General features: G+C 39.2%; 1 protein-coding gene across 1 annotated transcript in view; it reads right to left on the reverse strand.

Moving 5' to 3' along the window:
* Nup107 (nuclear pore complex protein Nup107) overlaps window positions 1–11,401 on the reverse strand; it is an 83,400-nt gene extending 71,999 nt beyond the window's left edge. Inside the window, exons 1-2 of the mRNA XM_070085119.1 lie at window positions 11,263–11,401; window positions 6,714–6,862 (exon numbers count right to left, since the gene is read on the reverse strand). Of these exons, the coding sequence (XP_069941220.1) occupies window positions 6,714–6,837 (124 nt within the window). The 5' untranslated portion in view covers window positions 6,838–6,862; window positions 11,263–11,401. The remainder of the gene's footprint in view (window positions 1–6,713; window positions 6,863–11,262) is intronic.
* Window positions 11,402–12,337: the final 936 nt, after the last annotated feature.

Consider the following 12,337-nt stretch of genomic DNA (forward strand, 5'->3'; position numbering starts at 1 on the left):
CCGATTCCCACCAAGGCAGGGTGGCCCGAAAAAGAAAAACTTTCACCATCATTCACTCCATCACTGTCTTGCCAGAAGGGTGCTTTACACTACAGTTTTTAAACTGCAACATTAACACCCCTCCTTCAGAGTGCAGGCACTGTACTTCCCATCTCCAGGACTCAAGTCCGGCCTGCCGGTTTCCCTGAATCCCTTCATAAATGTTACTTTGCTCACACTCCAACAGCACGTCAAGTATTAAAAACCATTTGTCTCCATTCACTCCTATCAAACACGCTCACGCATGCCTGCTGGAAGTCCAAGCCCCTCGCACACAAAACCTCCTTTACCCCCTCCCTCCAACCCTTCCTAGGCCGACCCCTACCCCGCCTTCCTTCCACTACAGACTGATACACTCTTGAAGTTATTCTGTTTCGCTCCATTCTCTCTACATGTCCGAACCACCTCAACAACCCTTCCTCAGCCCTCTGGACAACAGTTTTGGTAATCCCGCACCTCCTCCTAACTTCCAAACTACGAATTCTCTGCATTATATTCACACCACACATTGCCCTCAGACATGACATCTCCACTGCCTCCAGCCTTCTCCTCGCTGCAACATTCATCACCCATGCTTCACACCCATATAAGAGCGTTGGTAAAACTATACTCTCATACATTCCCCTCTTTGCCTCCAAGGACAAAGTTCTCTGTCTCCACAGACTCCTAAGTGCACCACTCACTCTTTTTCCCTCATCAATTCTATGATTCACCTCATCTTTCATAGACCCATCCGCTGACACGTCCACTCCCAAATATCTGAATACGTTCACCTCCTCCATACTCTCTCCCTCCAATCTGATATTCAATCTTTCATCACCTAATCTTTTTGTTATCCTCATAACCTTACTCTTTCCTATATTCACCTTTAATTTTCTTCTTTTGCACACCCTACCAAATTCATCCACCAATCTCTGCAGCTTCTCTTCAGAATCTCCCAAGAGCACAGTGTCATCAGCAAAGAGCAGCTGTGACAACTCCCACCCTGTGTGTGATTCTTTATCTTTTAACTCCACGCCTCTTGCCAAGACCCTCGCATTTACTTCTCTTACAACCCCATCTATAAATATATTAAACAACCACGGTGACATCACACATCCTTGTCTAAGGCCTACTTTTACTGGGAAAAAATTTCCCTCTTTTCTACATACTCTAACTTGAGCCTCACTATCCTTGTAAAAACTCTTCACTGCTTTCAGTAACCTACCTCCTACACCATACACTTGCAACATCTGCCACATTGCCCCCCTATCCACCCTGTCATACGCCTTTTCCAAATCCATAAATGCCACAAAGACCTCTTTAGCCTTATCTAAATACTGTTCACTTATATGTTTCACTGTAAACACCTGGTCCACACACCCCCTACCTTTCCTAAAGCCTCCTTGTTCATCTGCTATCCTATTCTCCGTCTTACTCTTAATTCTTTCAATTATAACTCTACCATACACTTTACCAGGTACACTCAACAGACTTATCCCCCTATAATTTTTGCACTCTCTTTTATCCCCTTTGCCTTTATACAAAGGAACTATGCATGCTCTCTGCCAATCCCTAGGTACCTTACCCTCTTCCATACATTTATTAAATAATTGCACCAACCACTCCAAAACTATATCCCCACCTGCTTTTAACATTTCTATCTTTATCCCATCAATCCCGGCTGCCTTACCCCCTTTCATTTTACCTACTGCCTCACGAACTTCCCCCACACTCACAACTGGCTCTTCCTCACTCCTACAAGATGTTATTCCTCCTTGCCCTATACACGAAATCACAGCTTCCCTATCTTCATCAACATTTAACAATTCCTCAAAATATTCCCTCCATCTTCCCAATACCTCTAACTCTCCATTTAATAACTCTCCTCTCCTATTTTTAACTGACAAATCCATTTGTTCTCTAGGCTTCCTTAACTTGTTAATCTCACTCCAAAACTTTTTCTTATTTTCAACAAAATTTGTTGATAACAGCTCACCCACTCTCTCATTTGCTCTCTTTTTACATTGCTTCACCACTCTCTTAACCTCTCTCTTTTTCTCCATATACTCTTCCCTCCTTGCATCACTTCTACTTTGTAAAAACTTCTCATATGCTAACTTTTTCTCCCTTACTACTCTCTTTACATCATCATTCCACCAATCGCTCCTCTTCCCTCCTGCACCCACTTTCCTGTAACCACAAACTTCTGCTGAACACTCTAACACTACATTTTTAAACCTACCCCATTCCTCTTCGACCCCATTGCCTATGCTCTCATTAGCCCATCTACCCTCCAATAGCTGTTTATATCTTACCCTAACTGCCTCCTCTTTTAGTTTATAAACCTTCACCTCTCTCTTCCCTGATGCTTCTATTCTCCTTGTATCCCATCTACCTTTTACTCTCAGTGTAGCTACAACTAGAAAGTGATCTGATATATCTGTGGCCCCTCGATAAACATGTACATCCTGAAGTCTACTCAACAGTCTTTTATCTACTAATACATAATCCAACAAACTACTGTCATTTCGCCCTACATCATATCGTGTATACTTATTTATCCTCTTTTTCTTAAAATATGTATTACCTATAACTAAACCCCTTTCTATACAAAGTTCAATCAAAGGGCTCCCATTATCATTTACACCTGGCACCCCAAACTTACCTACCACACCCTCTCTAAAAGTTTCTCCTACTTTAGCATTCAGGTCCCCTACCACAATTACTCTCTCACTTGGTTCAAAGGCTCCTATACATTCACTTAACATCTCCCAAAATCTCTCTCTCTCCTCTGCATTCCTCTCTTCTCCAGGTGCATACACGCTTATTATGACCCACTTCTCGCATCCAACCTTTACTTTAATCCACATAATTCTCGAATTTACACATTCATATTCTCTTTTCTCCTTCCATAACTGATCATTTAACATTACTGCTACCCCTTCCTTTGCTCTAACTCTCTCAGATACTCCAGATTTAATCCCATTTATTTCCCCCCACTGAAACTCTCCTACCCCCTTCAGCTTTGTTTCGCTTAGAGCCAGGACATCCAACTTCTTTTCATTCATAACATCAGCAATCATCTGTTTCTTGTCATCTGCACTACATCCACGCACATTTAAACAACCCAGTTTTATAAAGTTTTTCTTCTTCTCTTTTTTAGTAAATGTATACAGGAGAAGGGGTTACTAGCCCATTGCTCCCGGCATTTTAGTCGCCTCATACGACACGCATGGCTTACGGAGGAAAGATTCTTTTCCACTTCCCCATGGACAATAGAAGAAATAAAAAAGAACAAGAGCTATTTAGAATAAGGAGAAAAACCTAGATGTATGTATATATATATACAGTGGACCCCCGCATAACGATGGCATCGCATAGCGATTTTTCCGCATAACGATTACTTTTATCGCAAAATTTTTGCCCCGCATACCGATTAAAAACCCGCATACCGATTTTCGTCCGAGACGCGTCCAATGTGCCCTCACATGTGCCGGCCGTCCCATTGTTTACCAGCCAGCCTCCGCGGTAACATCCAAGCATACACTCGGAATATTTCGTATTATTACAGTGTTTTCGGTGGTGTTTCTGGAAAATAAGTGACCATGGGCCCCAAGAAAGCTTCTAGTGCCAACCCTGTGGTAAAAAGGGTGAGAATTAGTATGGAAATTAAGAAAGATTTTGAAGGGTTTGGGGCTAACCCTGAGAAGCCTATGCCAGTTGTGGAATCCATTGTGCCTACTTCAAAGATTAAGGAAATGTGTGCAGAGTGGTTTGAACTGCAAACCTTTATAGATGAAAATCACCCTGACACAGCTGTTGCAAGCCGTGCTTGTGACTATTTCAATGACAATGTTATGGCCCATTTTAGGAAAGTCTTGAAGAAACGGGAGGTACAGAGCTCTATGGACAGATTTGTTGTGCGACAGAGGTCCAGTGACTCTGAAGCTGGTCCTAGTGGCATTAAAAGAAGAAGGGAAGTAACCCCAGAAAAGGACTTGCTACCTCAAGTCCTAATGGAAGGGGATTCCCCTTCTAAACAGTAAGAAGATAATGCTCTCCCCTCCTCCCATCCCATCAATCATCACCAGATCTTCAATAAAAGTAAGTGTCATGTAATTGTGCATGCCTTTTTCAGTTTGTGTGTATTAAAATTAACATTTCATGTGGTAAAAAAATTTTTTTTTCATACTTTTGGGCGTCTTGCACGGATTAATTTTATTTCCATTATTTCTTATGGGGAAAATTAATTCGCATAACGATTATTTCGCATAACGATGAGCCCTCTTGCACGGATTAAAATCGTTAACCGGGGGTCCACTGTATATGCATGTGCGTGTCTGTGAAGTGTGACCAAAGTGTAAGTAGGAGTAGCAAGATATCCCTGTTATCTAGCGTGTTTATGAGACAGAAAAAGAAAACCAGCAATCCTACCATCATGCAAAACAGTTACAGGTTTTTGTTTCACAGTCATCTGGCAGGACGGTAGTACTTCCCTGGGTGGTTGCTGTCTACCAACCTACTACCTATATGTATATATATGTATATATATATATGTATATATGTATATATATATTTAGAGGAGCAAGAAGGCTAGTAACCTCTTCTCAGCATATATTACTAAATGTAAGGGCTTCGTTTTCCTTTTGGGCCACCTGCCTCGGTGGGATCTGGCTGGTGTGTTGAAAGAAAGAAAGAATATATATCTTTCTTTCAAAGCTTTTGGCTGTATCACGAAGCAATGTAAAAAAAACGAAAAGTTTCTCTTTTTTGTTAGTATATCTGAGAGAAGAGGGTGCAACCCACTATCAGCATTCAACCTCTTCTTCTTGCATAACTCTGTATTCCACTCCCCATCAGGCTGAAGAGATAAACAAACAAACTAGAAAGAAAATAGAAAGAAAAACAAATGTGTATATATGCCCAACACATGTATGTATGATGTGACCTAAGAAGTATAGTAAATGTAAGACATACCTGAAATCTTTGCATGTATATGAACAAGAGAAAGAAGAAAAGAAGAAGACGCAGCAATCTACGTTTATTATGAAACAGTACGATTTCAAGTTTCCATTCCAATGTGTTGCATGAATGTGAGACCTTGGGAATTAAAGCAACAGAGATATATAGTCTGAGGAGCATGTGCAGTCATATGGAACTAAAAATTATGTTATATACTGACATGGAGCGTGAAATTCTGTGCCTCATAAGAGGAGAAAACTTTACAATGGTATGGTACATTAGAAATAGAAAGAAAAGAAAGCTGAAAAGATGATAAACACATATAGTGCATGAATGTGACAAAATGCTTGAAGCATATAAATATTCATCCCTATTCATTGCCACTTCTCAAATACTTTTTAATTATTTTTTTATTAACACATCGGCTGTCTCCCACCAAGGTAGGGTGGCCCCAAAAAGAAAAACTTTCATCATTCACTCCATCACTGTCTTGCCAGAGGTGTGCTTACACTATAGTTAACACCCCTCCTTCAGAGTGCAGGCACTATACTTCCCATTTCCAGGACTTAAGTCTGGCCTGGTGGGAGACGGCAAATGTGTTAATAAAAAAATAAATAAAAAATATATGAGAAGTGGCAATGAATACGGCTGAATAGAAATTTATTAAGAAAATGACTTGACATTCCAACTGTGACCATTCATTTGCAGAATTTTACAGTCATATTATTAATGTGCCTATGACTAGATTCATATGTTTTACAATCAGAGCCAAGCCTGGCTTTCCTGATAACTGGTTAATCAACCAGACTATTGCTGCCTACTGTGCCCTGCAAGCCTAGTCGCCAAAGGATGGATGAAATGGCATATTGCCACCAATATGAAGACAAAGATCTGCAGAGCAAAACATTGTCCCAATAAAAGCCTGTTCTGCAACTCATGTCTTTGTGTAGCAGATCCAGTGCCTCTTGCAGAAACTTGTCTATTTTTCAGTTGAAAACTTCTACCTTTGTATCAATAACATTTCTTTCAGAAGTTTTCACCAGCCATTCATATTAACAATATTCAGTACCATCCTCATGAAGGAAAAAAAAAATGATATACATCTGTTAATGATTCCAGGAATCATTGCCTTGGCAGCCCAATCTCAGAACAGGTTTCCTAAACTGGAAAGGATATAGGTATTATACGGAAACCTGTAATTGTTCCACAAGATGGTAGAATTGCTGGTGCCTTTTTCTGTCTCATAAACATGCAAGGTTTCAGGTATGTCTTGGTACTTCTACTTACACTTAGGTCACACTACACATGCATATACAGGCATATATATACACACACCCCTCTGGGTTTTCTTCTATTATTCTTACTATTTCTTGTCCTTGTTTATTTCCCCTTATCTCCATAGAGAAGTGGAACAGATAATTCTTCCTCCGTATGCCATGCATGTCATAAGAGGCGACTAAAATGTCGGGAGCAAGAGGCTAGTAACTCCTCCTGTATACATTATACTAAAGTTAAAAAGGGAGACTTTCGTTTTTCTTTTTGGGCCACTCTGCTTCGGTGGGATACAGCTGGTTTGTTGAAAGAAGAGAATATGTATTTAAGGAATAAGAACTAAAGAACAGTATTAACAAACACAGTAAAGTAAATACTGTATTAATATAATGGTAATGTAAGTAGAAGTTTTTAAAATTTTCCTGTATTCTTACATGTTCACAAGATAAAACACTTACCTTTAGATGTAAGCATTCGCCTTACAGTGCGTGGTGTCCTCATAACACCACCCCCAGGGGAGCCCAGAGCAGCATCCAGCCGTGCCAGAGAGTCCTCCAGCAAGGTTTTCTTATTTCCAACCATGACTAAACTCTTTTAACTGCCACAACTGCAAACCAACAAAAATTAATTTATTTTACACAAATAAATATGTGACTACAAAACTATTTCAAGTGCAACAAGTAAACATTCAATCAATATCTCACTGCAGTTCAAAAAAAGGAAAAAATTGTCCTGTTATTTGGCAGCATCACAGTGATAAAGAGTGATATGAAAGAGTAGCAAAGTTGTGGCTACTTTATATTCTCACCAGCATCTAAAAGCACAAGCCAGATAAAGTACACCAATAATACATCTTCCAGCCTTGTTATAAGGAAATTCCAATCACAACTGACTCATACAATAATTACTTAACGAGGTCTTCGAATAGCCACTGCACCGACTATTTAAATGGGTTATAAAAATCAATCTGCTTATTGAAGTAAGCTCATGTTTGTCCAGGCCAAATGAAGCAACCACAGCAATCCAATAACTACTATAAGATAAAATATTGATAATTATTTGTACTTTATAAATGAAAATAATATAAGTAGAAATTTATACTCACCGAACACTAAGAAGATACCTAAGAATGCTCCTATGCTACTTAAAAAAAAAAGCCGTTTAGAATACATTACCACCACAGTCACCTCCCAACCATCAAAGACAATACTAAGTCTAAGAGGGTTAACACCAGTCTCAAGAAGAATGCAGGCATTAATGTCATCTTTTGTAGTAGTCATGATAGAGTACAGTATATGTGAGACAACTAGGGATTTCTCTGCACATATAAATGCACATGCGCTTGCCACACTAATAACACAATGCTGGTGTTGTACATCCTAACAATGCTTCAGTCCACATGGACTGGGATAGAGTAAGAATAATTATCTGAGAAAAAGACACGAATAGAAGAAAATACTTTGAATTTCCTCTCAATTATACTACAGACACCATCACTCAGAACCAGGGAAGTTTCCAGATTGTGGAACCCCTGGCTCACATGCTCATTAGCCCACACTGCCCTCCTAACCTGACAGTCACACCTTATGACTCCTCGCCTGCTTTCTTAATTATATACCTATGAATAACATGTACTCTCTAGTCTTGAAAAAGCTTTGACTTGATATGAATTACATTAATATATTACTTCTTTTCTATAAAAATCATTCTGATTTAAGATATTTTCATGGTACTGGGAGAAAATTTCTGGCCTTTATTTTCACTGTAGGAAAAAATCACTGGCTGCTGTTTTCACTATACAAAACCAGCATTGCTTCACCTTACCTAACTTAAATTTAAATATATACAGTAGATGATCATAATTTGTGTAGGTTATGTTCCTGAAAACTGTGATACCAATGATTTTCTCAAGATATGGAGTGAAAAACGTATGAGAGAAATGAGGTATAAGAGTATAGGGTGATCTTTTTAAAAACAGGATTATTGTAGGTAAGACACATATGCAACAGTTAGGTATCTTTATTTTGAAACGTTTCGCCTACACAGTAGGCTTCTTCAGTCGAGTACAGAAAAGTTGATAGAAGCAGAAGATACTTGAAGACGATGTAATCAGTCCATCACCCTTAAAGTTTTGAGGTGGTCAGTCCCTCAGTCTGGAGAAGAGCATTGTTCCATAGAATGAAACAATATGGAGATGAAGTGACAGGATGGAGCCTTTTTATAGCGCCAACAGGTGAGACGTAGGTCACTAGGAGAGGTAAGAACTCAGATGTTGGGAGGTCAGGTCCCTCTCAAATCCAGCCGTTCTCACTAGTAGAGGTTGTAGAAGTTGATTGTAGGTCTGTACCAAGATACCCTTGTGTTGCAGTGTCTGACAGATTGAACATTAAAATGGTATAAAATACCGACAGGTTGTTAGGTAAGACACATATGCAACAGTTAGGTATCTTTATTTTGAAACGTTTCGCCTACACAGTAGGCTTCTTCAGTCGAGTACAGAAAAGTTGATAGAAGCAGAAGATACTTGAAGACGATGTAATCAGTCCATCACCCTTAAAGTTTTGAGGTGGTCAGTCCCTCAGTCTGGAGAAGAGCATTGTTCCATAGAATGAAACAATATGGAGATGAAGTGACAGGATGGAGCCTTTTTATAGCGCCAACAGGTGAGACGTAGGTCACTAGGAGAGGTAAGAACTCAGATGTTGGGAGGTCAGGTCCCTCTCAAATCCAGCCGTTCTCACTAGTAGAGGTTGTAGAAGTTGATTGTAGGTCTGTACCAAGATACCCTTGTGTTGCAGTGTCTGACAGATTGAACATTAAAATGGTATAAAATACCGACAGGTTGTTAGGTAAGACACATATGCAACAGTTAGGTATCTTTATTTTGAAACGTTTCGCCTACACAGTATTTTAATGTTCAATCTGTCAGACACTGCAACACAAGGGTATCTTGGTACAGACCTACAATCAACTTCTACAACCTCTACTAGTGAGAACGGCTGGATTTGAGAGGGACCTGACCTCCCAACATCTGAGTTCTTACCTCTCCTAGTGACCTACGTCTCACCTGTTGGCGCTATAAAAAGGCTCCATCCTGTCACTTCATCTCCATATTGTTTCATTCTATGGAACAATGCTCTTCTCCAGACTGAGGGACTGACCACCTCAAAACTTTAAGGGTGATGGACTGATTACATCGTCTTCAAGTATCTTCTGCTTCTATCAACTTTTCTGTACTCGACTGAAGAAGCCTACTGTGTAGGCGTATCGTTTCAAAATAAAGATACCTAACTGTTGCATATGTGTCTTACCTAACAACCTGTCGGTATTTTATACCATTTTAATGTTCAATCTGTCAGACACTGCAACACAAGGGTATCTTGGTACAGACCTACAATCAACTTCTACAACCTCTACTAGTGAGAACGGCTGGATTTGAGAGGGACCTGACCTCCCAACATCTGAGTTCTTACCTCTCCTAGTGACCTACGTCTCACCTGTTGGCGCTATAAAAAGGCTCCATCCTGTCACTTCATCTCCATATTGTTTCATTCTATGGAACAATGCTCTTCTCCAGACTGAGGGACTGACCACCTCAAAACTTTAAGGGTGATGGACTGATTACATCGTCTTCAAGTATCTTCTGCTTCTATCAACTTTTCTGTACTCGACTGAAGAAGCCTACTGTGTAGGCGAAACGTTTCAAAATAAAGATACCTAACTGTTGCATATGTGTCTTACCTAACAACCTGTCGGTATTTTATACCATTTTAATGTTCAATCTGTCAGACACTGCAACACAAGGGTATCTTGGTACAGACCTACAATCAACTTCTACAACCTCTACTAGTGAGAACGGCTGGATTTGAGAGGGACCTGACCTCCCAACATCTGAGTTCTTACCTCTCCTAGTGACCTACGTCTCACCTGTTGGCGCTATAAAAAGGCTCCATCCTGTCACTTCATCTCCATATTGTTTCATTCTATGGAACAATGCTCTTCTCCAGACTGAGGGACTGACCACCTCAAAACTTTAAGGGTGATGGACTGATTACATCGTCTTCAAGTATCTTCTGCTTCTATCAACTTTTCTGTACTCGACTGAAGAAGCCTACTGTGTAGGCGAAACGTTTCAAAATAAAGATACCTAACTGTTGCATATGTGTCTTACCTAACAACCTGTCGGTATTTTATACCATTTTAATGTTCAGGATTATTGTATTTATGCAAAGTGGTAAACCCGTACGAGTTATTAAGCACTAGGAGTTATGGAGGCTCGATCCTCCATCAATCGCACAATAAACACATTACTCTCACAGTCAGGTGTCACCTTCTTTAAGAAAAGAAACATTTGTTTCTGTTGTATTATTTTTGCGGAAAGTGTTAAACCTAGATAATATTGTTAAACACAAAGAAAGCCACTAGTATGCATGAGCAATTTGAGCAGACTAATCCTAATGCTTACAGACTATTTAAGATTAGACATAGGTTATTGAGAGGTAAATTTTAATTATGTATTATTACAAAAGAGATGGGTTATTTAAGTTTGCATTTAATAAAATGCCTTACTGTTAGGCATGTAACTGCAATGGATGATTGTTGTATACATACACTGTTGAACAATTATGTAGAATAAACCTAATTAAAAAAAAATCAATGTGTCTTATTCCTTTCTAAAATTTATCTAATTTGTGAGCTATGAAGTGAGATAAAGAAAGAGAGCTTAAACCAAAAAAAAAAATTTAGTGTACCAAAAAACTACATTACTGAATTACAAATTTAAGAAATTGAGGTAGCGCTAAACACGTGGGGGTCATACAACGCTTAGATAATGGCAGGTAATTAGTTTCGATTCAAAGGGAAGACAAGTTTAAAATCCACTAAGAGCCTTTCACTATTTCCTTTAGAGGAACACAGTTCTAAAAACCAAAATCAAAATTTTTAATTTTGAAAACATTGTGCATTACGAAAACATCCCATACTCAATTCAGGGCACTTTTACTATACCTTAATTACTCCACACCTCTTGTAAGTGTGTAGGAAACCTATGATGTACTTAAGTAGTGTAATGCACTAGTACTGCAGGCAGAACTGGGAGATTTTAAACCATGAAGCAAAAGTTGTTGTTGCGGTTGTTAAAGGCTACTAGAACTTACACCCCATTCAGACCTACCTCCTGGGACTCCAGGAAAGATGTGTTGTCCAAGTCTAAGACAGAATAATAAATGGAAGAATGATAGTTCTAACAAAGTTTACCATGGAAAGAGAAGTGAGAGCAGTTAGTTCTCAATCAGGTGGAGATCCCTCTTACCTAAGCCTCGGGTTCTCTACATATATGATGCTATGTATGATAATCTTAAGTTAATTTTAAGCCAGCCCGTAATGCTATGCATATAAGTGGCTTTGGCATGCTGCTCTTACCTGTATTTTTTTGTACCTCTGTATGTATGCTAAAATTACTAAATAAATAAATAAATAAATAACTGTATTTGTGTATACCTGAATAACTTTACTTATTTACTCCACCTGAGTCAAGATAACAACAGGCTTTTTGTAGTCCTAGGAATTGATGCATGGCGCCCAGCAGCAGTAGTAAGTTTATTCAGGTATACACAAATACAGTTATATAGATTATCATACATAGCAGCATATGTGTAGAGAACCTGGAATAACCCAGAAAAATCAAAGTGACTTATTTCCATTGGCAGTTAATGATGAGAATAAACACTCCAGTGGACGAAAACGGGAAAAAATCGACACTAGCTACAGGCAGGGGATAGAGTAATAATAATAATAATGATTATAATAATTATTATTTGCTACAAGTACATGTACAAGGTATACAGTCCTAGCTGACATCAATGACATACTACTATATAGAAAGCCGCTTGTTATGCTGAGCATTTCGGGTAAATTAGGTCAGTTTTGTCCCAGGATACGACCCACACCAGTCGACTAACACCCAAATACCTATTTTATTGATGTCACCTCAAGGGAGGTTTCTTGGCGCTGGTGATGGGCTCTTGATCTAGGGAATTGGATCTGTGCTCCAATTTCGCTTAACTGAGACTGAATGCCTTCC

This window comes from Cherax quadricarinatus, chromosome 15, assembly GCF_038502225.1.
Source record: "Cherax quadricarinatus isolate ZL_2023a chromosome 15, ASM3850222v1, whole genome shotgun sequence".
Lineage (NCBI taxonomy): Eukaryota > Metazoa > Arthropoda > Malacostraca > Decapoda > Parastacidae > Cherax > Cherax quadricarinatus.